Here is a 26,326-nt window from a genome sequence, read left to right on the forward strand (position 1 = left end):
GATGATAAATTGACATCCGATCATTATTCCAATCCCGTGCCACCTCCGTCACAAAATTGTCAGGAGCCGCAAACGTGGGCATAAAGGGGACTCAGATGCCAGTACTTCTACATATCTCCACAATACAGCAGTGCATACTAACACTAAAGATTGGTTTGAGGCAGGAGGTGTCACAAAAGTAGCCACCACAGGTATACAGTGACCCTGTGAAAGTGTTATTAAATCAGTTACGCTTCCTGTGAACGTTCCAATCCAGTATCTCGGATAACTGTGGTAATTTGTAACACGAGAGATAATACATTCCAACCAGCGCTGATCCCCAGACCCCAAGGAGGAGGTGGCATTATAAGCCCGAGAAACCGTGACCGAGGTAGGACCTGCAATACTCTGTGTGAGAAGCACGTGAGCGGACCCAAGGTCAGACTCGGTCCCAGCCTCCACCTGGTTGACCCAATATGCCGTCAGTTACGGTTCCTTTCATCGGTCCAAAGACTGTATGAACCATGAAGAAGTTCCACAGGCCAAACTTGGCACAGTTGCATCCCCCTCAGGACCTCAGCCTCTGCCCACACCCTCAGCAATCGTGGGCATAAAGCGGAGTTGGATGATAGTACTGCTGTGAACTTCTCATTAATTTAGTTACGCTTTTTTTGATTGGTCCAAACCAGTGTCTCAGATAACTGTGGTAACACGAGAGCAAATACAGCGCTGATCCCCAGACCCCAAGCAGGAGAGGGAGGTGGCATAATAAGCCCAAGAAACCGTGACCGAGGTAGGACCTGCAATCCTCTGTGTGGGAAGCACGTGAGCGGGCCCAGAGTCAGGCTTGGACCAAGCCTCCACCTTGTGGGACCCAAGGTGCTGTGAGTTACATAGCTATGGGAAACCCATGTGTCCCCACACAATTTATTCTGTATAGGTGTCAGATAGCTGAACAACACAATGGGAAAGCCTTCTGCACCCTACCCAAGTCATTCAGTGTATTTGTGCCAGATAGCTTGACACTGTGCTGGGAAACCTTTGTGCACCCACAGCATAGGCGAGTTCATGAAACCCAGGGAAAGAATTAAACATGAAGAAATGAAAGTGCCCAAACATGGCAAAGTTTAACCCCGCCCAGGACCATTCATTCTGTGTATGTGTCAGATAGCAGAACAACACAATGGGAAAGCCTTTGTGCACCCACAGTATAGGCGAACCCCAGAAACATTTCTGTAGCAAGAGTATAGGCGAACACCGGAAGAACATTTCTGTAGCAAGAGTATAGGCGAACCCCAGAAACCTTTCTGTAGGAAGTGTATAGGCGAACCCCAGAAGAATATTTCAGTGGCAAGTGTATAGGCGAACCCCTCAAACCTTTCTGTAGCAAGTGTATAGGCGAACCCCGGAAGAATATTTCTGTAGCAAGAGTATAGGCGAACTGCTCAAACCTTTCTGTAGCAACTGTATAGGCGGACCCCTGAAACATTTCTGCAGCAAGAGTATAGGCGGACCCCTGAAACATTTTTGTAGCTAGAATATAGGCGAGCCCCTCAAACCTTTCTGTAGCAAGTGTATAGGCGAACCGTCCCAAACATTTCTGTAGCAATAGTATAGGCAAACCCCGGAAGAACATTTCTGTAGCAAGAGTATAGGCGAACCCCTGAAACATTTCTGTAGCAAGAGCATAGGCAGACCCCTGAAACATTTCTGTAGCAAGAGCATAGGCGGACCCCAGAAACCTTTCTGTAGCAAGAGTATAGGCGAACCCCTCAAACCTTTCTGTAGGAAGAGTATCGGCGAACCCCGGAAGAATATTTCTGTGGCAAGTGTATAGGCGGATCCCAGAAACCTTTATGTAGCAAGTGTATAGGCAGACCCCTGAAACATTTCTGTAGCAAGAGTATAAGCAAACCCCTAACCTTTCTATAGCAATAGTATAGGCGAACCCCTAAAACATTTGTGTACCAAGAGTATAGGCGAACCCCTGAAACATTGGTGTACCTAGAGTATAGGCGAACACCTGAAACATTGGCGTACCAAGAGTATAGGCGAACACCTGAAAAAATTTGATTAGCAAGAGTATAGGCGAAGGCCGGAAAAAATATTTTGCTAAGAGTATAGGCGAATGCCTGAAAAATTGGTGTCTAAGAGTACAAGTGTACCCCTGAAAAATTGGTTTACCCCAAGGGCAGGTGAAACCCATAAATATTTTTTAAAGATAGAGGTTGTTGTTGATTAATTTATAACAGAGTCTGGAGGAGGCCCTAAAAAAATGATTTTAACAGACCCTTTTGGCCCGCAGAAAATTTGGCAGTTCAGCGTGATGACATGCTGTTTCAGGAGGAAGAGTAAGATCCAAAAGGGATAGACCAAGCTACTTCTCCCTTTTTTGGGGTTAGAGAGAGGATGCATATTTCTCCTGTTGCAGCTAAAAGAATCTTTAGGATACTCTGCTTTCCACTGGTAGAGAAGAGAAGTCTGGGGAAATCCAGCCTTTGTTCATCTTTGAGTAAAAGCATGTCAGCGCTGACAGTTGACAGGCGGGTATGCTTATCCGTGATGATCCCCCCAGCTGCACTAAGCACCCTCTCTGACAAGACGCTAGCCTGCCGTTAGCCAGCACCTCCAGGGCATACAGCGCAAGTTTGGGCCACGTGTCCAGCTTTGACACCCAATAGTTGTATGGAGCAGAGGGATCACGGAGGACGGTGGTACGATTGGCTATGTACTCCATCACTATCTTTTTACAGTGCTCCCGTCGACTCAGTCTTGACTGGGGAGTGGTGACACAGTCTTGCTGGGGAGCCATAAAACTGGCAAAGGCCTTGAAGAGTGTTCCCCTGCCTGTGCTGGCCATGTTGCCTGATCCCCAGCCTCCCCTGCTAGTTGGCCCTTTGAACTGCTTCTTCTACCGCTAACGCTGTCAGATAGGAACTTTAGCATCACTTTTTCCACCAGTGCCCTGTGATATTGCATCACTCTCGTACCCCTTTCCTCTTTGGGAATAAGAGTGGAAAGGTTCTCCTTATACCGTGGGTCGAGAAGGGTGTACACCCAGTAATCTGTGTTGGCCAGAATGCGTCTAACATGAGGGTCACAGGAAAGGCAATCTAACATGAAGTCAGCCATGTGTGCCAGAGTCCCAGTACGCAACACATCGCTGTCCTCACTAGGAAGATGACTTTCATGATCCTCCTCCTCCTCCTCTTCAGCCCATACATGCTGGACAGATGAGAGGGAAGCAGCATGGGTAACCTCTGCAGTGTGGCCAGCAGTCTCTTCCCCCACCTCCACCCCCATCCCCACCTCCTCCCCCTCCAAAACGCGCTGAGATATGGACGTGAGGATGGTCTGGCTATCAAACGACATACTGTCATCCCCATCTCCTGTTCTAACCGCAAAGCGTCGGCCTTTATGCTTAGCAGTGAACTTCTCAGCAGGCAAAGCAGCAGGATGGTAACGCTAATTATGGCTGCATCGCCGCTCACCATTTGGGTAGACTCCTCAAAGTTTCTGAGGACCTGACAGATGTCTGCCATCCATGCCCACTTCTCTGTGAAAAACAGCACGTGAGCGGTCCCAGGCTCTGACTCGGTCCCAGCCTCCACCAAGTTCACTCAATGTGCCGTCAGGGAGATATAGTGTCCCTGCCCGCCAGTACTTGTCCACGTATCCGTCGTTAAGTGGACCTTCCCAGTAACCGCGTTGGTGAAGGCATGGTTTATGTTTCGGGAGACGTGCTGGTGTAGGGCGGGGACGGTGTACCGGTAAAAATAGTGGCGACTGGCGACTGAGTAGCGCGGGACCGCCGCCACCATTATGTTTTTGAAAGCCTCTGTTTCCACAAGCCTGTATGGCAGCATCTCCAGGCTGATTGATTTGACAATGTGCACGTTTAAAGCTTGTGCATGCGGGTGGCTGGCGGCGTATTTCCGCTTTCACTCCAACGCATGTGTTAACAACAGCTGAACGCTGTGCTGGGAGACATTGCTAGAGGCCGTGGAGGACCGTGGAGGTAAGGGTGTGGGTGCAGGCTGGGAGGCGCTCGAGCCTGCGTCCTGGGAGGGGGATTGGATCTGTGTGCCAGGTTGTGGCACAGGGGAAGAGGCAGTGGTGTGACCCGGAGGCGGTGAATGGCCTTCGTCCCACCTTGTGGGTTGCTTGGCCATCATATGCCTGCGCATGCTGGTGGTGGTGAGGCTGGTAGTGGTGGCTCCCCGGCTGATCTTGATGCGGCACAGGTTGCACACCACTGTTCGTCGGTCGTCCGCTCTCTCATCCACACCTTTGAACACCTAGCGATCTGCACGGAGGCTTGCCGCGAAGGGGTGCTGTGGGAAACAGTTGGGGGATTATTGCCTCTGGCCTTGCCTCTTCCCCTGGGCACCCTACTGCCTCTTCCAACCTGTCCTTCTGCTGCACTTGCCTTCCCATCTGAAGCCCTGTCCTCAGTAGGCTTTGCAAACCAGGTGGGGTCAGTCACCTCATCGTCCAACTGCTCTTTCTCTGAATCCTCTGTGCGCTCCTCCCTCAGACTTACTGCCCTTTCTACTATCTCACTGACAGACAACTGTGTCTCATCATCCTCATCCACAAAAAGCTCTTGAGACAGTTGCCGAAAGTCCCCAGCCTCATCACTCGGACGCTGGGAAATTTCCAAATGTTGGGAATCGGTCAGGACAAACTCCTCAGGTGGTTGAGGAACCGTTTTTACCCCCTGAGGGCAGGGACCCGAGAACAGTTCCTGGGAGTCTGCCTGCTCAGAATATGTCATTTTCCTGGAGTGACGAGGCTGGGAGGAAGGAGGAGCAGCCAGAGGATTCAGAGTTGCAGTCCCTAGCCCGGTAGTAGTGGACTGCGTGGAAGACTGGGGGTTCGATACATTGCTGGACCCGCTATCCGCAATCCACGACAGGACCTGCTCGCACTGCTGTGCTTGTAATAAAGGTCTGCCACGCTGATATGTGATATGAAGCTGGGGACCGTAGAATCGCGGCGCTCTCCTTATCCCTCTGCAACTGGCTGTGATTCACCCCGCCCAGGACCTTGACCTGTGCCCACACCCTCATTTGGACGCCCGCATCCGCGTAATCGATCCTTACCCCTACCCCTCATCATGTCGGATAAAGGATAGAGCAGGGCCCAAATAAATTAACCCACTGTATAGCACTGAGAACTGAGGCTAATTAACCACACACAGAGACTTGTGGATAACGGAAGCTCTATGCTCTGACAGAAAAATTAAACCTCTGTCTTGCGCTGATAGCTAGGGGTAATTTACTGCTCACAGAGACTCGTAGATAAGAAAGGCTGCATGGAGTGGCCAAGAACTATTAACCCAGTGGATAGTGCAGATAACTGCGGCTACTTCACCGCACACAAGGAAAGTGTATTGTGAGATGCTCTGCACAGGGGCAGAGAACTATTAACCGAGTGGATAGTACAGATAACTGCGGTTACTTCAACACACACAGTGAATGGTAGATGTCAGATACTCTGCACAGGGGCAGAGAACTATTAACCCAGTGGATAGTGCAGATAACTGCAGCTACTTCAACGCACACAAGGAAAGTGTATTGTGAGATGCTCTGCACAGGGGCAGAGAACTATTAAGCCAGTGGATAGTGCTGATAACTGCGGCTACTTCACCGAACACAGAGAATTGTAGATGTGAAATGCTCTGCAGTGCCCCAGGAAAAATTAGCATACTGTTTAGCGATGAGAAATCTGCCTAATGCACTGCACACAGAGAATGGTAGATGTAAAGTGCTCTGCACAGGCCTAGATGCTTGAAAATAAAAATTGGTGCACTACTGCTACCAGCCAGCCACAAAAGGAATGCACACAATGAGGAGTAGCCCTCAGAAGGACTGTTGGGTTCTTGATGTCAGGATCCCTGCCTAACCGCACCCTACACTAGCACATTCCCTATCTTAGCAGCAGCTCTTTACCTAACCTCTGCCAGCATGCGTCTGAGGCGAGCCGTGGGCGGCACCAGTTTAAATACTCGGCGGTCACCTGATTGGCCCAGCCACTCACTGCTGTAGACGTGCAGAGGGCTGGCATGTCACAGCAGGAAGTGGTAATGCCTCCCCTGCATGTTTATTGACTAAAAAAGTGGCGCTAAACATGCGGGGAAGGGAAATGAAAGTGACTTGAGTACCGAGCATCTCGAGTAGCCTAATACTCGAACGAGCATCAAGCTTGGATGAGTGTGCTCGCTAATCTCTAGTAAATACTTAATTAGTCCACTGATTAGGCATGTGAAAGTTTTATGGTATCTAAATTAGTGCTAGGGGGTCACCAGGCCGGCGTGTTTACTGTGCTATAGGTTTCTCATCATCTACGGTCATTAATGAACCCCCTATTTAGGCCTGTGCTGAAAGGGAAAAATTATTTACTCCTCTGCTCATCCTGTTCTGGTATTGTTTTAAGTGCAAATTAATCACATCATGTCTGTACCATTTCATATGTATGTGTATATATGTATATGTATTCCATGATCTATTCCATAAGCCTGAGGAAGAATCCTGAGTAGGTTCAAAAGCTCGCTATAACATCATGTATTTTTGTTAGCCATTAAAAAAAATCATATCTACAAGATTACTTGGTTTGTCTTGCAGGGAACAATCACATATTACTTATCCTGTACTGATCCTGAGTTACATCCTGCATTATACTCCAGAAGATACTCCAGTAGATTACATTACTTATCCTGTTGAAGGAGTTGTTGGAATTGAATGAAACTTTCTGTGTGTGATTGTAATGTTGATATAAGTAAGTGATTACAATATTAGAGCAAAAGGAAAATTTATTGTGCAAAACTGGCCTCTAGTACGGAGGCTCTAGCACCCTCTTGTACAACCTCTAGCTTGGATACAAGAAGTGATACGGGTGGGCATGGAGGCTCTGGTACACTGTTGTACCGGCTCTAGCTTGGATACAACATGTGATACGGGCAGGCATGGAGGGCAAGATGTGATATGGCTGGGTGTGGAAGCTCTAGTACCCTGTTGTACCGCCTGTGGCTTGGATACAAAATGTGATACAGGTGAGCATAGGGGCTCTAGTACTCTGTTGTACAGCCTCTAGCTTGGATGCAAGATGTGATACGGCTGGGTGTGGAAGCTCTAGTACCCTGTTTTACCACTTGTAGCTTGGATACAAAATGGGATACAGGTGGGCACAGAGGCTCTAGTACCTTGTTTACTGCCTTTAGCTTGGATACAAGATGTCATAAGGTTAGGCATGGAGGCTCTAGTATCCTGTTGTACTGCCTCTAGCTTGGATACAAGATGTGATACGGACAGGCATGGAGGCTCTAGTACCCTGTTAGCCCACCTCTAGCTTGGATACCGCATATGATATAGTCGGACATAGAGGCTCTACTACCTGATTGTACCACCTCTAGCTTGGATACAAGATGTGATACATGCAGGCATGGAGGTGTACAGGGTCTGTATGGTATCCTGCGATATATCGCTCCACATTTGCTGTAACTGAGCCTCTAGATCCTGCATAATCAGAGGCTGTTGAAGTTGGCGTCCCAGATGATCCCATGCTTGATCTACTGATGATAAATCTGACGACCCAGCAGCCACAGAAATGTGACAATGTTGTGGATACACTCCTGTGTCCTCCTTGTGTGTGCGGCCTAGCATTATCCTGCTGCCTCTTGGAAGCCGCCATGAGAGGAACACATGTGGCTGCAGGATGTCCTGAACATATTGCTGAGCTGTCATTGTCCCTCATACCACTACTAGGGGTGACCGAGTGTCATATATGATTGACCGTCAGACTATCACACCATGAGTTTGGACAGCATGCCTTTCCACAGCAAAGGCAGGATTGAGGCATCACCCCTAGGTCTCCAGACACAAACACATCTGTTGTTACTGCCCAAACTAAACTTGGATTTATTGCTGAAGACAACCCCGTTCCACTCTGTAGCAGACCAGTTTCATCTTTCACGATAGCACTGCAAATGGAGGCAATGGCAAGTGTCAAAGGTAGAACACATAATGGGCTCCATGAGACCAACTGTTCTTTGGCCAAGCTCCTGGAAATGGTTCCAACAGACACAGGGGTGTAACAATGGTGCCACCTGTCTCTCTGGATGGACAACGAAACAGGTCAAGCTGCTCGTGCTTGTTGGGCGATCAAATGATTCTCTGTTGGTCTGTCGAGGGCTTCCTCAACTTGGTTGCCTTGTGTGTGTGTGTGCCCTCATGCATCCACTGATCCCAACACCTTCTAACAGTCTGGTCAGAACGGCATGACATCACAATCCAGCTTCTCATATTCCAATAATGCGCCCCCTCTCAGACTCTGGTAACTGAGTGAAATATATTTGAATGCGTCCTAGAGGCGTCTAGTGGTCAACAAGCTCTAAACAAGTGAAAAAACAGGTCACTACACTTGTACTTTGCAGCAAAATGACAACTCCTTCTACAGGCTTGATTATTTTTTTTTACAAAGAGTATATTTAAATTTGGTATGACTGTAATCGTACTGACCCACCAAATAAAGTTAACATAATTTTTGCCCCATGGTGTACATTCCTAAAAAAGGATGAGTATTTTTTGATACATTAAATGGTACCATTAAAAATACAACTCAGACAACTCGTTCCACAAAAACCAAGCCCTCAGATGGCTATATTGATGTAAAAATAAAGAAGGTATGATTTTTTGGAAGGCAGGGAGGAAAAAACAAAAGTGAACAAACAAAAAGTGGCTGTGACCCTAAGGGCTTATTCCGACGTGCGTATATCAGCCGTGTTTTCACGCCTGGCCAATGTACACTGCCCCTCTCTGCAGAGGGAGGAGGCGGGCCGAGCCAGGAGCAGTGCACTGAGCTCCCACCCCCTCTCCGCCCCTTGCCACTATTTGCAATAGGAGGGGGTGGGACGGGGTGGAACTTAGCTCCGTCCTTGCCCCTCCCATTGCAAACAGTGGTGAGGGGCAGAGATGGGGCGGTAGCTCAGTGCACTGCTCCCAGCCCATCCTGTCTCCTCCACCTGCAGAGAGGGACAGCGTATATCCGGCTAATATAAGGACATCTGAATAAAGCCTTAAAGATTAAACTAGCACTAAATATGAACCTTTTTTGCGCTTGTATTAACATATTTTACTGTACTTTTTGCACATGCAGGGCATGTTGATTTGCAAGCAGCAAACAAACATGCTCCGATTTAAACGGCTATTTAGCCTAACGAGTTCTAGATGTGTTCGTTTTCCCCAGAATTGCACAATGCTTCACACATTCCCTTCTGTATCATGCCCTGCATTTGAGCAACTCCCCATAGATTCCTATGGGGACCTTTGGTGCGCAAATATGCAGAAAGATAGAGCAGGTGCTATTTTTTTTGTGGACATGTAAAATAGGGAAATACGTACAAACCCCTTGACATCAATGGGCTCTATTCTCTGTGTATTGCTTGCATAAAGACACCTGTGTGAAACTGACTTCTTTCTGTGCATTTGTGCACTAAAAGTCCCCATAGAAGTCTATGAGGGGATCGCAAACACGCGCAATACGCATAGGGATACGTGAATCACTGCGCAATTCTGTAGAAAAAAGAACACATCTGGAAGTCATTAGGCTAATTTACCATTTAAATCTGGGGGTGTTCATTTGCCGAGTGCAAATGAACATACCCTGCGTGCGCAAAAAATACAGTAAACACTCACCAATATGCACAAAAAAGCCTCATACATACACAGATACATTGCGCAAAAATGCATACGCCGTGTGAAGCCGCCTTAATCAAGAAACACATAAATTGCAAGTTCAGCTCTGCTACATCTGCGTCCAGTCTTTCAGATGTACGTTCTCTTATTAATTGTTGCATACCATAGCAACATCACAAGGTGCTATCTATGGGGTACCACAAGATTGCATGGAAACCTATTACATACTCTGACCCCAATATTTATTCTTGTTTTTGCAAGAGGCGATGGAGGTTTTTTATGTGTATTTTTCATTGTGTTTATGGGTTTTTTTTATGTTTTCCCCAGGATTTTATTGTGACTGTCGTTTTCTCGTTCATGTGGCTGGTGAGCTCGTCCGCCTGGGCTAAAGGACTTTCGGATGTTAAGGTGGCGACAGATCCTGATGAAATTCTCTTACTGATATCGGCTTGTAAACAGCCCTCCAACAAGTGTATGGCGCTGCGTAGTCCCATCATGTCCAGTCTCAATACGTCAGTGGTAAGTTGTTTCACATGACAGAAGGACTGGGGCAAATGCTGCCGGCTTTGTGTCTTACACCCATCAATGCAGAATCTCTCCCGCGGATGTCGGGACCTGTGGACACAGATTTTATGACTTTAAAGGTCAAGTAAGATAATTAGATGTTAGCAACATTCTGTTTAATGGGTCCGGTCTTGAGGTTTTGAAGAAAAATCCTGTAATATAAAATATACCTTTAATAGTCATGTAATACATGTCAATCAAAATTTACCTTCAACCTGTTTGGTCAATGTCTATTTGTAGAAACATCACATTCTGGTGTAGGAACTAACAAATAAAACAGAGATCAGTGGTGCTATATAGACACTACTTATTCCTTCCTGCAGAAGAAGTCTATCAGGTCACCTTTAGGCTTCTTTCACAGGTCGGGTGAAAAGTATTAAAACTTGTGCAGGAGAAAAACAGAAGAGATGCCCATAGTGACCAATCTGACTGCAGCTTTTATTTCCAAAAGGACCTTTAAAAAGTAGCAGAGCCCAAATGTGATTCGTTGCCATGGGCTGCACTTTTCTTCAGTATTTGTTTCGATAAATGACTCCCATATGTTTTATGTGGGCTTGTGAAAAATGCAAAGAATTTTGAGCAGTTTTTACTAGCTATTTTTCATAGTATTTAGTGCTATATTTTTTATACAAACTTTTTTTTCCAGTGGTTTCTTTTCTTATAGAGAGGTCTATGGGAAAACATCTGGAAAAAATGTTATACCTAAAGCCTAAAAACAAAAAGATGTGAATCAAGAAAATGCACCAAAAGTGAGCAAAAACATCACAAATAGGGAACCACAGATCTCATAACTCCTTATTGTCCTACAACTAACTGATTGCAGCATTTTTCATTCTTTTTCTTAAAGAGACTGTCACCTACTTTTAGGGCTCCCACACACTTGCTTTTTTTTAACACTGCGTTTTTTGTTGACGCGATTGTCAATGGGACTTTTTAATGTTAAAAACGCAATGCACCAAAAACGCAAGTTGCGTTGCATTTTTAACATTAAAAAGTCCCATTGACAATCGCGTTGACAAAAAACGCAGCGTTAAGAAAACGCAAGTGTGTGGGAGCCCTTAGCCTTATAAGCTAAGTTTATGGGCTAAAAGTAGCTGACCAGCTGAGTTCTCGGTTGGAAGTGTTATACTTACCTCCCCTTTATTCCCCAGGTTCAGCTCTGGAAGCCACCGCTCAGTGCATTGAGTGGCGCACTAAGTAGTCTGCCCATTCTAACTTTACAATAGTAGGACTACTTAGCAGCGCCATTCAATGCACTGAGCAGCGGCTTCCAGTTCTGACACTTGGGGAACAACGGGGGAGATAAGTATGACACGTACATCCCTGGGCTCAGCGGGTCACCCAATTTCAGCCAATAAGCTTAGCTCATAGGGCTGAAAGTAGGTTACAGTCTCTCTAAAAACGCTCATAGTAGGTATAGCAGAAAAGGTGGCAGCATATAGTGATGCACAAAAAAAACTCCTTGTCTAAAGGAACATGCTTTATTGTTTCATAGTTTAAAAATTAGGCGACGTTTCGACCTGTAGAGGTCTTTTTAAAGCCAAAAAACAGATGAAACAAGGTATGGAGTCCATGTTCCGCATTCCATCATAAATGTCCCTGTACATTCACATCTGCATTGCAGATCCAGCATGAAATCCAAGATGAAAAAGACCTACATGCGGGTGCTTCTCGTCCAGTAAAATGCTGACTGGAAAGCAAACTGACCTTATTATGGTCAATGGGATCCGTTCAGTGCCATTCCATTCCCTCCTAAGACAGGTCTGGTCAGCCAGGGGTTTCCCCTTTCCTGTACCCATAATAGAGCAGGAGAACAGATTCTGTTAATGCAGATGAGAACATAACCTACTTAGAAGAAAAACAAGATGTAAACAGGTCCTAAGAGGAGCAACCCTCTGGACAACATGTGTCAAACTCAAGGCCTCGTGGACCATATGCGTCTTTTTATGTGGTCTGTGAAGTCCAGACACAGAAGAGCCTCTTCTAGATCAGAGGACCCTAAGCTGTGCCAGGAAGACCCTCTGGTGAGCTTTGGACTTCTTTGCGGCTTGACGATGGGTACAAAGATCGTGGCTGCCATCTTGGTCCTATACTGTGATGTCAGATGCATGCAAACTGAGCATTGCGGTTGTTGCTGCAGCCCCCAGAGCCTTTGTGTACTCCCCTATCTCCTTATCCCACTGATCCTATCCTGAGGTACAGTGCTGCTTGCCAGGGCTCAGACCTTGAGGTGGCTTGTACATCTTGGCTGGTCCTCGCTTTAATCCTACAGAGGACAGTCTGTTCCACCCCGCCTGTCCATATACTGTGGGCTTGCTGCACGGATCAGAGAGGACGTTGTGTTATACTGCTTAACCCAGTGAGTAAGGGCTGTGCCCTAAGGAATTTTGGGGGAAATTTTTCCGCTAACTCCCATAATTTTTCCTTTTCTCTGACCCCCTAGCAGTTTAGAGTTGTGTGTCTGTATTGGGGGACTTGTGCCCTAATTTTTCTGGACTAGAACCGTGCTCTGCTCCTTCTGTTCTCCCTCCTTTTTAAAATACCCAATACAGTCTTCCAATTACAATCGCCCCTTGAAGGCAACCATAATGCTGATATGGTCCTCGGTCAACATGAGTTTGACATCCCTGCTATAGGGGACAATTAGCCTCATTTATCCAAACCAAGACGTTTTTTTCTTTCAGTTTTGGGAAACAAAGCCCATGTTATACAACAATTTTGTGTGGTCATCTCCAAGAGCTTTCATTATGTACACCATGCCGTACAAACACCAAAAACAGTAAATTTTAATAAGGGTTGTCCTGACAAGCAGAGAGAGGAGATTGTCTGAGGCACAATAAATCACACGGTGTCGAGGTTACCTAATTACTCTCCCACCAGAACACATACAGTCTTGAAATTTAATCTACAAAGCATTTAAGATTACATTTTCTTGTGACACTCAATAATTTGAATATAAATGCCACTCGTGTGACAGATGTAGCGGGGAGATGAATAATATATGAGGAAGTCACTCACATCTTCATTTATCCCCAAATTCAATTTTAACTTGAAAGGTGACACGGCACACCACCTCCGTAGGACGCCATAAAGCCGATAAATGCTCTTTTTCATTGGGGCAATATCTTGCGGAGATGAAACAATTTAGGACAGTGGGAACAACAGAGGCTGCACCAAGTAATGATCCTTCAACACTCCTGCAGGTTCATTTACTAAAGAGTCATTAGAATAGATCTGCACTGTACATTCCACCCTATAGAATAGAGACCAGCGTTTTGGATCTTTCTTCCATTCCATGCCAATGCCAACCTAACTCCATTCTATGATAGCATAATGGTTTTTTGTACCTATTTCCCAACTGTAGATGCCTAGAATCAGTTAATTATGTGACGTCAATCACTTCAAGCTAGGTTATTGCAATTGAGAAAGAATACAGTATCAGAAGAAGCATTATCTCGCTGTGAAGAGAAGCCATTATCGGGACATTCTATATCTCACAATGGCTGTGCGCAGCAAAGGAACAAATCATGCCTTATTCTTTCATCTATATAAAGCCAGCTAGGCATGACTAGGTTATTGTAGATGAGCTTTCGTTTCTACCCTGGTAAGGTTGCATTCACACAAGCGAGTTGCTCGCAATGCGAGACGCACAAAACTCGCACTGAAATAGACCCCATTGATTTCAGCATCAGAACCCTTCCCAAAAAATCCTGTATATTCTATAAGACAACCTTTATGATGCAACACAACTGGATACAGTTGCTTAACTTTAGTCTAACTCTAAATAATAGTTATTAATATTGTACTAAAATACTGGCTCTACACAATGATAGTGATTACAGTGCAGGTACCTCCAGTCAACACAGGTGATGCTGTCTCTTTTTTTGAGTTTTCCATATTTTGTTTTATATTATCTGGACTGAGACTACCAGTCTTTCAGGCATGACTCGCCTCTGTTCACACTCCCTATCATTCTGCTGCAACCCCTATTAAACTTTTCAGTACCCCCCTCCCACCCACAATAATGATGTGTCTGCTGTGGTCCTACTGCTTAATAGTGATCCCCTTAATGGCCCTATTTAGTCATAGGACCTCCTGTGTGCCCCAATTAAGAATAAGGCCCACTATGTGGCTCCAGTTAAAGGCATAGTCACTTGACACGCTTTATCACCTATCCGTAGCATATCTGATAAACGTCACCACTGAGACCTCCACTGATCATGAGAACAAGGGTCCCTTGTTCTCGTCTTTTTGTCACTGCGAGATCGCTGAAACGACCTGGAGTGATATCATATTTAAAGGAGCTGTAGCTGCACATGCACGATGCCGTTCTATTCATTTCAATTAAGCTGACGGAATTAGCTGGCCATTAGCCCCTCTGAAAAGAATGGACGGAGCACTTGCACGGCCATGGCTCCATTCAGTGTGATCTCACTTCGAGTTGATTCAGCAAAAAGAGTGAAAAGAGACCGCCATTCTCAGGATCAGTGAAGGTCTCAGTGGTGAGACCCCATCCGATCAGACATATCACCTGTTCTATCTTGTCCTGTTGTGAGATAACCCCTTTAAAAGAAAGACCCTCTCTGGCCGCACTTATTAGTAGTACATCCTGAAGCCCTCACTCAATAATAGGACCAGGGCCAGACTGGGATTAAAAAGCAGCCCTGGCTCACAAGCCCACTTACAATATTGACCCCTCGATATTGCAGAAAAATAGTGGTGCATAATGCACGCTGCAGCAATTTGTACTTAAGGTTAGACTCAGACTAGTGTATTGCCTATAATATGAATAGGTGTCCCAGCCCAACCCAACTGACCAAAAATCACAGTATCATGGGGATCAGTAGACCTGCAGTCAGGCCAGGACACTCATCCATATTACACAAGCATAAATGCATCTGTAATATGCTGTTCTAAAACTGGGTTTACTGGGGGAGCCGAATAGGAGCCCACAAGCAAGAACCGTATTATCTTCTGTTATGTATTGGTTTAATCCAATAGATCAGGGCTTCTCAAACACTTCCTACATGGGCCTCACCAGCAAACCCTTAGTGATGTCAGGACCTCATCAAGGAACAAATACTACCACTTAGTGCCAAATGCCACCATGCAGCACCCATATTACCCCCAGCAGAGCCAAATAAATATCATCATACAGCACAGATACTACTAACCCCTAGCAGCACCAACTACCACCATGCACCACACATACTACTAACCCCTAGCAACGCCAACTACTACCATGCAAGACACATACTACTAACCTATAGCAGCACCAACTACCACCATGCAACACACATATTCTACTACCCCCTAGCAGTCCCAACTACCACCATGCAAGACACATACTACTAACCCCTAGCAGCACCAACTACCAGCATGCAGCACAAACTATCTTGTCAACAACGCCAAATAAGTACCACAGTACAGCACAAAATATCGGTCCATCAGTACCAAATAACAAAGTGCAGCACCAAATATCACTTCAACAGCGCCAACCAAATAGCACAGTGCAGCTTAAAGAGGTATTCCCATCTTAGCTTTTCATGGCCGAGAAAACCCAGCTGTCTCTTTCCGACTACTGTGTTTCCCTGAAAATAAGACGGGGTCCTATATTATTTTTTGCTCCAAAATATATATCTAATTAAATTAAATTAAATTTTAAAATCATGCTAGGTCTTATTTTTGCAGTAGGTATTATTTTCAGGGAAACAGGGTAGCTATCAGAAATAGCCAAGCACTTGAGCCCCAACTCGTACTGTTCCTTCACGGTTCTTCAGCCCTTTCCAATCCACTGTCTGACCTCTGAAGACATTATGATTTAAGGCTGTACAGCTCCAATGTTGGAAGACGTCCGTCGGGGTTCTCTTACTGTATATTGCCAGCCTCTCTGCTGTCGGAGCCTATCCAACGTGTCACCTCATGCAGTACTGGCTTTAGCCAGCATATAGCGCTGTTGTATAATGGCAGAAAAAGAGTAAGCCCCCTAGGAAAACCAGGATAGAAATTGGATTGGAAAGGGTTAATGGTTGTTATATTTCATGGAATATCTATGTTGGTTAGCCACGTAAAAAAATTTTTTTCAAAACTGCACACTCTAATGGAATAACATACAAAAAGCCACATGCACCTCACCTGATCTCCCGCCCTTCCACTTTTGCCAGAACTCTTCCTCCCGGTGCAACAAGCCAGACATGGCATCACCGACACCCATAACACGTGACCACTACAGTCAGTCCCTGACTCACTTTAGTGATTAGGTGGAACAGGAGCAAAGACATCAAGTGAGGTGATTGCATGTGGTAACCAGGATGAAGATGATGCTTTGGGGTGGCTGGCCTTTGCTCCCTAGTATGGTGGTAAAGTCTAGTGCAAACTCCAATAAAAGAAAGAATCCAGAGAGTCATGATGCAGAAAAGAGTTCAACTTGTTTTAAAGCTTGACGGAAAAACATCCATAAAAATGACGACACAATTCTTTACATTCCAATCCAGTAAAAGTGTAGTCCTGATGGTGGTAGCTATAGTGCTTGCTACATTACAGCTCTGTACTGCCAGTTGCAAGATTGTTTTTTTCATCACAGCCCTGGAGCCTGTAACCTTCCTGCAGCTCCGTACTGCCTACTGTGCGTTTTTAACCACAGCCCTGGAGTATGCAGCCTTCTCTATAAAGCAATTATTCATCAGTGGCCCAAATCTCGAAGTTGCTGTGAGTGCCTGATCCCTAAAGCAGCTTAATTTATTTACATTACACACTACACGACCATTTCTCTTTAGTCTCCTTTTTACATAATTTCAAAAACTTTTATAAAATTTGTTTCTCCCACCAGCTTGATGCTAATTGGCTGTAATAGGGGAAGCTAAAATACTGGGCTGTTTAACCCCTATTGAGCTGTATACTAACTAGCCAACACCTAAAGTATAAGGCCTCCTTCACATGCCCGTATGTGTTTTTATGGTCTCCGTTACGCGCCGTGAAATCGCATAAATGAAGAATTACTGCAATTGAATCCCGATCTTTAGCTGCATATTTTCGGCCACTCACAAGGGCGGCTACTGCGTAATGGCACAAACATACACTGCAGCGCAGAAATCCTTCAATAGGCAGAAATACTCGAAATGACTGCTAGTGCATAAATAGAGTCCGCTGGCTTCGTTTCCGAGCATTGGAGGCAGGTAAACTCCCTCCCCCTCCAATTTTTTTCAGCTTCCTTAGGAGTCTATGGGAGCTTCCAGCATACCTCGACAAAAGATAGGGAAAGACCTATCTTTGGACGCAGCATATAAAATCGGCTACCGAAAACGGTCGTCAATGTACTGTTTCCCGATGTATTTTTTTACATGGCCAGAAATCGTTCATCTGAATGAATACATTGGAATCCAATGCTTCAGATGGCCGCGATTTTTAGCCAATTTTTTGACGCCGCTAAATAGCGGCATATATACAGTCATGTAAATAAGACCTATAGTTTTAATACCCCCATGTAGTGACAGTACTGCATCACTACATATGCTACATTAGAGTACAATGTCCAGATATCCTGCTGAACATCTTATGTTCCTTATTTAGATATGTTTTTAATTATACCGTTATCTGATTTTACTTCTAGGTTTTCGGTTTTCTAAACTTTATTCTGTGGGCTGGAAACATCTGGTTTGTCTTTAAAGAAACTGGCTGGCATGCTTCGGGGCAAAGATATCCTCAAGAGCCAATGGAAAAACAGTCTGGAAGCCAGTCATTAAACCAAGGTGGATACAACCAAGATACCTATGGACCTACTCCACCATATAACCAACAACAAGGAGGACTTGGACAACAACCAAACTTTGGACAACCAGGTGGACTTGGCCAGCAAAACTATAACCAGGCTCGATACAACCAAACGGGCCCAACATCTTTTACCAATCAGATTTAATAGAAATAGAGTAAAACATGTTCCACCTCAATGACCACAGACAGCTTGAGAAGATATGCTTTCAGTAGGAACGATACGTTGTATACGTAAGAGACTGTCTAACAGTTTCTTCTAGAGTTGAAGCCAACGCAGATGGTGGATCGTGCTATTCTGACACATTTAGGAACTGGTGAAGATCTCTAGTGTATAAAACTACTGTGTTTGTGTGTATATCTGTAAGCACATTTTGTAAACCTAGATGTTTTAATATGTGGCAAAAATTACAAATCTCACTGTGCTAAGAACAGTATTGTTCAACCCAAATCCTGCATGCTACATCTTTCTTGACAGATGTGCGTTGGCTGTTAATCTTCTGTTTTATGCATAGTTTTGGGCATGATCCTTTGGTTTGGACACGTATTCTTGCAATATAAACTTAGAGTGACATGAGGTATATATGCTGTACTATAGCCATATGTTATGGTAACACTGTGCAAAAGTTGAAACCTTTGTTGTAGTTTTTGGGTTCCAACATTATGTGAAGCATTCAACGTGTTCCAACCAACTTGTTGTGCTCCATAACAATAATGGGATCTCTTCATGAAGAGGACTCTATCTTCTAATCATGGTCAACATCAACGAACTTTGTGCATGTGAGGCCCATAATAAAAAAAAAAAAAGTCCCAAGATATAAAACAATAAGATATTTTTTATATTCTTCATACGATATTTTAGGGACAAAAGTGACGTCTTGTACCGTTACCAATATATCTGTGGCTTGTACAGACATCTTTGTCACACCGTGTAGAGTAGTTGTGACCTTCCTAGTGAGTGTGAGATGAGGACCAAGTTACTGTGGTAAATGTTTACAATGTAACGTATAGTTCATTCTACAGGGAGTATACATATATACATAGGTTATGCTAGCCCTATCATGTACACACTTTGGAGTGAAACATTTTGTGGACAAAGCAATAGCTTAACAAGAACACACCCCATTTACTCATTACGGGTTCCATGAATATATTGACAGGAAGTACCTCTATGAGGTCAATGCTTCCTAATAAATTCATGGTCTTCAATCTTATGTTGACTCAGAGAGGTAAGAAGCTTGGGGAGGGGGTATATTTCCCAGATCCTTGGTGCTAGGTAAGGTGCCAACAAGCTACTCTCAGAGTATTCTATACAGGGGAATCTAATTGAATCTTCGCCCCAGGCCTTGACCTTCTGAGTTTGCAAAATAGCGATATCCTTTATGTAGATGGAGGATGCCAGATAAACTGGTCATCAGTGAATGGTTGAATTTTGCCTGGGTAGCAAGGGCACTAGTGTCATGTCAATGATAGATACAAGGAATTGCAGGATTGTAGTGATCCATGTGAATATCATGAGCCTGATGAAGAGTTGATATTTCGAAACACGTTGGATGGGAGGATATTTTTCCTTCCTCAATTGCACTTGCCCCATGCTATCTACTTTTTCTCTGTTAGATCACTCTGCCAGATCTCTCTCTCTACCAAGCAATCTAGGCATTGGAAGGAAGAAGAAGTTGCATTAAATAGATATTGTTATGCCTATCCTAGAACAATACTGAGTGTATTTTATTGCACATCTTCATATACTCCAGATTACTACCCTACATGGCGTCTTTTGGTCATTGAATATAATTCACAGTGTGCTAAATAAACCTTACGTGTATTTTTTACCGTAAATTTTAATCAATACAATACATTGCTATTGCTGATTTTCAAAATTGGCTATTGATGTGTCTGATCTAGTAATACAATCCTGTTATATATGGAAAATCATGATATATGTATCTGGGGGAATTTCTACTGGCTTAAAATTGGTCTGGTGTTTTTTCGTGAACAATATGGTTTTTAATATTGTCCATTGATTAAGGACCGCCAGCTATAGATGGCCTATGTATCAGGTTTATGTTATTTTATAATACATGTATCTATATTCATGAATTTTAGGCGATAAGACTGTATTGAGAGAACTAGTTTTTAACTTACCAAGAGTATTCTAGTCACTGTAATCTACTACCTAGTGCATTGATTTGTCGTCCTTTTGGCTGTACTCTTGGCAGATTACAAGCACAAATGATGTAGTTATTACTATACAAATATTATGTACAAATGTATGGATCTAAGTGGACAATCTCTATTGTAATTGCATTTTGGCTCAAATAAAGTTGTTGCATAAAATGCATATCAGTTCATTCATTGGTTATTGTTGTTTGATTGAGACAGTGTTAAGTCTAGACACGCAAATCACTAGAAAGTAACAGGGAAGAATGTGCCTTTGGGTCTCCACCAGCTTGTGGTCTTGAGGGCCTTTCCTATTGCAGACTGAAACGCACACACATTGGAAGTGTCTAATTGTAAGGGACCACAGGCAACAGGTTTAGGGCTCTCCCGGTTGTTTGGGTCGATGTCAGCTTGGCAGGCATAGGGCTGACCTGATTCTCAAGCAGGCAGTGCTAGGCTGAGTTCTACGAGTTCTTTCTTCTTCCTCTGTAGGCAAAGGGAACATAAGAGATTTATGACTTGTTCCGTCCACACTGGTTCCGGTGAGGGCCTGGTCTTAAAATAGACCTTATTAGCAGCTGTGGCCCAGAGGCTTCGGGGGTAGCCTATACAGGCCGCTAGAGACCTCATTGCAGAACAAATAGCTTTTATTCTCAATCAGGAATTATTCTTAACCAGAAACTCGGTCCGTTAACACGGTCCTTTCAATCCTTATGTCAGTAATAAACAACACTTTGTCTGTTAGAAAGTCCTTGGGCCCATTAACTGGGGGAATGCAATACTCTCAGGCCCAATGGCATGGGTTTGATTTCATCAGAAAGGAGGGTAATGGAGGAAGTGCTTGTTTATAGAATTCCAGGCTTCCTAGCTCTCCCCAATTCACATCTTCCCTTTTGGAGGACACTGTCAATAGGATCATGGCTATAGCTCAGAAGCACAAATTCAGGAGCAACCCTTTATTCTCTGTCTGCAATACCGGTTAAAGGATCTGGGAATGTTTAGCCTGCAAAAATGAAGGCTGAGAGGAGACTTAATAGCGGTCTACAAATATCTGAAGGGCTGTCACAGTGCAGAGGGATCAGCCCTATTCTCATCTGCACAAGGAAAGATGAGAAGTAATAGGATGAAGCTGAAAGGGAGGAGACCCAGATTATTATTTTCCTAGGATGATTTAGTGAATCCTGTATTGAGCAGGGGGTTGGACCCGATGACCCTGGGGGTCCTTTCGAACTCTACAATTCTATAATAAAAAAACAACATAGTATTTAACATGGAATAATAACAACTTGTAACACCCTTAGTCAATCATTGGTCTTAATCCAGTATCCAGAAAATACAACCTATCAGTAGAAACCAATGACATCACTGAAGTACTTCATAATGCATTGATTGGTTGGATTCCTAGGGCCTATTCAGATGTGACAGATTGGTTGCAGAAATTTGTGCAACTGAAAATCAGTTCTATTCATCTGAATGAGGTTGTTTTGAAGGCAGGAAAATGGATTTCTGCAAGTCTTATCCAGATGGATGGGACAGTCACTGAAATGTTTGTGACAAATCTGCTATTTGTAAAATCACCCTTATGGAGACTCATGTAGGGTATATTGAGGTATTATTTATTAACAATATCCTAAAGGGATTGTGCTAAGAGCCCACCTCCTGTTCATATAACCTATTACCTGATTGGGACCCCCTCTATGGCACAGAATGGGGAACCATTCAGTAAGAGCAGCTCCCATTCTAGTGAACCTTCTGGTGTACTGCTATTATAGGATGGCCATTCATCTGAATGGCCATCTTGTAAAACTACATTTCCCCTGCAGTGGTCACTGCATGGAAAATGTGTAGCTAGCCGTGGCTTCTCTCCACTCTTCCAGCAAAATCATCTGATCTTTCTAGGCTCCACATTATGGGAGGGGCTTTGTATGCTGGCGTTGCCCATTTTAACTAGTTTCTTTGGGTAAAAGAAATTTAGATTGGCACTGAATTAGGGATCTTCAAACTCCAAGGTCCATAGTGACGAAATATCATAAGGCAGCCAATCACTTGGCACATCGAAAACAAAAGTAACTGCAGGGACCTCGTGAGACAAGTGATAGCGAACCTTAGAGTTATCTAATACTGCAAAGCTTGATATTTTTTAATTCAGAGCACACATTCTCCTTTTGTTATCCTAAAAACACATTTTGCTAAGGTCAGGTTATGCAGAGATCTCAGATGTTCTCCAGCCCTCACAGCAATACATTATCCTACAAAAAATAATTGGACACCTAAGCAAGAATCAGAAGTAATATTTATTTCCAGATGTTAATACTTAGTGGGGCACCTTTGGCCCAGATGACACTGAATACTCTCCGTGGCATACTTTCTACTAACGTCTGATACTTTTCAGCTGGCATTCAAATGTCTGGATTATTTCAAAGAAAATTGTGCATATTTCCTGACCCAATGTTCTAGTTCATCCCAAAGATGTTCAGTAGGGTTCAGGTGGGGACTCTGTGCAGGCCAGTCCAATTGTGGAACAGAAAAAAGGCGTTGGATGTGTGACAAGGCTCACTGTCTTGTTGGAAGTATTGCTGACCCTTCCCGAAGTATCACCACATTGGCAGCAGCACATTATTGTCTAGAATATCAAGGTGCATCCTTGTGTTCAAGAATTTTGGCACTACGACCAACGGCTCAAGACCATGCCAAGTAAAACATCACCAGACCATAACGAAAACCTCTGCCATGCTTAACTTTTGGCACAACACACTCAGGAAAAAAGGCTTCCCCAGCATCCTCCACACCCAGATACCACTATCTGATGTCATCACTCCATGGAAAGTTCTTCCATTGCTCAACTGTTCAATCACAATGCTCTTCGCATCACTGCAGACCGGCTGATGTATCTTCTTTAAAAGACCTTGACAGATATTTTCAGGAAAAATGGAGGGAAATACCAGCTGAATCATATCAGACGTAAGCAGAAAGTTTGCCACAGAGTGTATCCAATGTCATTAGGGCCAAAAGAGACACTGCTAAATGTTAACATATTGAAATAAATACTATGTTTGATTCTTGCTCAGGTGTTGAATTACGTTTGGTAGGATAGTGACATCCAAATCTCAAACTTTTAATTTGACCATTTATTTAAACAGATCAAGATGCAACCATTGACTAGCGACAGGTTGTTTTGAATTAATATGTAAGGAGGTGAAGCCAAAGATATGTAAATTTACAGAACACTGTTAAAGAAAAACTAATTACTTTCTGACATGTCATAGATACTTACCAGAAGAACATTGATGATGTTGTGTTGGCTGGGACCTCCATAATTCATAAAATAAAGGACCGATATTTAGTTACATAACCAATAACAGACTGGAATCTTGCATAACCAAAAGTCATACAAATACTTACCAACTCCAAGAGACAGATTTTTACCTTATATCATTATTTCCATCAACCCATGTATTACAGTGAGACCACTTCAGGCCCCATCATGTGGGCAAATGATATCTAGGACTTAGACCTTTCAGACCCTTTAAAGTAGTCTGGAATACTCAGTAAATATTTCGGATCTTTCATAGGTCATATATATCCTATCCAGAGGGCATAATATGGGAATATTACCATCCGACCACTCCTTTAAATGCAATTAACCCTATGCAGATATAAGGCACAGTATATGGTCATATGGGATGATCCAAAAATTCTGGGAACTGGTGGTAAATTTCACTAAAATTCACTGAACCCAGTGATGCCCAGTGGGGTCTCTCTGGATAGATAAAGCGTAGATACTATAGTTGCAACTGGGTATCCAGGAGACTGCTGCATATGGTCTCCACAGGAGTGAGGAAAGCCATTTCACAATATTGGATCATTCTTAAAGGGTTATTCCAGGCTTTTTTAATCGATGAAATATCCAGCGGATAAATTATCAGTAGTTGATGGATGGGGGCCCGCCACTTGGGAATAGAACATGACGTTCCATTCCTTTCAGTTAGGCTGGCAGAAATAGCCGAGCACTTTGTGCTCGAATATTTTCATCAGCCCCATTAAAATTAATGGGAGCTTGCTGCACATGTACGGCCAGTGCTCTATTCAATCTGATGTCACTGCAGGTGGGAAAAGTGATCATTTATGGCACCCCTATACTCAAGATCATGGGGGTCCCAGTGCTGAGGCCTCCACCGTTCAGACTTTTATCACCTATCCATAGTTGATGAAAGTCTCTCATGGTGTAACCCCTTTAAGGACTCGGAGATCTTTATCTCTTTTCTCCCAAATCTTGTTCAAAAAAGTATCAGGGACACTTTCTGTTATACAACCTGGTACATCTGAACCATGATTAAGCATCTCTAGAACATTGCAGTTAGGTAAGCTAATCCCCACCATCTTTGAGCTAGGTTAGCAATGAAAATCCTGGAACACGGAACAGATGGTTCTTTTCTACTGCTCAAATCTCAGCCGAACAACCAGTGTTATGAAATTCACGCATGGGACATTAAAGGGGTTGTCCCGCGCCGATTAGCCCCCCCGTTCGGCGCGAGACAAACCCGATGCAGGGGCTTAAAAAAAAAAACCGCACAGTACTTACCCGAATCCCTGCGCTCCGGTGACTTCTTACTTACCTTGTGAAGATGGCCGCCGGGATCTTCACCCTCGGTGGACCGCAGGTCTTCTGTGCGGTCCATTGCCGATTCCAGCCTCCTGATTGGCTGGAATCGGCACACGTGACGGGGCGGAGCTACGAGGGTAGCTCTCCAGCACAAGCAGCCCCATTCAAAACAGAGAAGACCGGACTGCGCAAGCGCGTCTAATCGGGCGATTAGACGCTGAAAATTAGACGGCACCATGGAGACGGGGACGCTAGCAACGGAACAGGTAAGTGAATAACTTCTGTATGGCTCATAATTAATGCACAATGTACATTACAAAGTGCATTAATATGGCCATACAGAAGTGTATACCCCAACTTTGTTTCGCGGGACAACCCCTTTAAGAAAAAGTTAAAAAGGCTTAAAATGAACTAAAATTGAATACTTACCAATTCTGGCGGCTCTCCATTTAGCGCCGCATTCTCGGTGCACGCTACACAGAGCCTGGAAGAAACAGTGAGCGGTCACATGCCAATCATTGTGCATGACACCGCTCAGCCACTCACAGGCTTCATGGGCCATAAAAGAATAATCACTGAAGCCCAGGCGGTCACATAGACAGTGAAAAGCACCTCTACTGCTTCTTCAGGGTTCGTGTGGCAGGCACCAGGACTGCAGCGCTGAACTGGGAGAATCGGGATAGGAGAGTATTCAATTTTAGTCCATTTCAAGCCCTTTTAACTTTTTTTATGCCCCAGAAAACTCATTTAAATGCTAAATAAATAAAGGACATCACAGGACTAGAGTTTCTTGGGTCAACAGAGAAAATGATTTTGAGGGCCCACCCTTCATTGATACAAAACATGTGAACATCCATAATCGTCATCCATGTGTAATTTTTGCTGTAATCATTGTATTCACAGGACATATCATAAATAAGGTCTAATAGGTTATTTGTTATTCAACCCATAACAAATGGACCCTAGTGGTGAGTGATTGACTCCAAAGTCAGTTGAAAATAGGTTGTCTTCCACTGGACGTTATGAGCTCATTGTGTCAGCTTGGGCCCACTGGAGGATCCTATGGTACACTAGTGGGCCAGTCTGATCCTACATTGCACTCAGTAAAGTGTCAAACCACTATTCTTTCTTGTTGGAGATCTTGGAATTAGCATTACAGCTCTCCCTAATAGACATTGGACAAACAAGCCCTATTGAAATGAATGTTGTCTGCAAAGTAGTGCTGTGTCAAAGGAGACTAAGTTCCAAGCTAATGTACTGCCACCTATGTTTCTGTTTGGTACAACGCTATGTTAAAAGATAAAAAGCAGGAACTATATCTTAAGCATATGTTGCATTATCCCTGGTGCTCATGGGAAAGATCCAACAGATTTTGCTTTTCAGTTGTAGCCCAATTCCCCGGCAGGGAGGGCCAGCCCAAGCTCCACTAGGGAGGTCATAGTTCCCTTCTCCACAGCTTCTGCTGTTAGTGACACCTGAGACTCGTTGCCCAGTCCCAGCCACACCAGGTCAAGTGAAAGCTTAGTACTAAAGTAGGTCCGATCAGTGGCCTTAGCCC

General features: G+C 44.2%; 1 protein-coding gene across 2 annotated transcripts in view; it reads left to right on the forward strand.

Moving 5' to 3' along the window:
• Window positions 1-20,310, forward strand: part of SYNPR (synaptoporin) — a 214,832-nt gene extending 194,522 nt beyond the window's left edge. For both annotated transcript variants that reach the window (XM_066596630.1, XM_066596631.1), the window contains 2 exons: window positions 10,002-10,193; window positions 17,848-20,310. In XM_066596630.1, coding sequence (XP_066452727.1) covers window positions 10,002-10,193; window positions 17,848-18,153 — 498 coding nt within the window. In that variant the 3' untranslated portion in view covers window positions 18,154-20,310. The remainder of the gene's footprint in view (window positions 1-10,001; window positions 10,194-17,847) is intronic.
• The last annotated feature ends 6,016 nt before the right edge of the window (window positions 20,311-26,326 follow it).

This window comes from Eleutherodactylus coqui, chromosome 3, assembly GCF_035609145.1.
Source record: "Eleutherodactylus coqui strain aEleCoq1 chromosome 3, aEleCoq1.hap1, whole genome shotgun sequence".
Classification (NCBI taxonomy): Eukaryota; Metazoa; Chordata; class Amphibia; order Anura; family Eleutherodactylidae; genus Eleutherodactylus; species Eleutherodactylus coqui.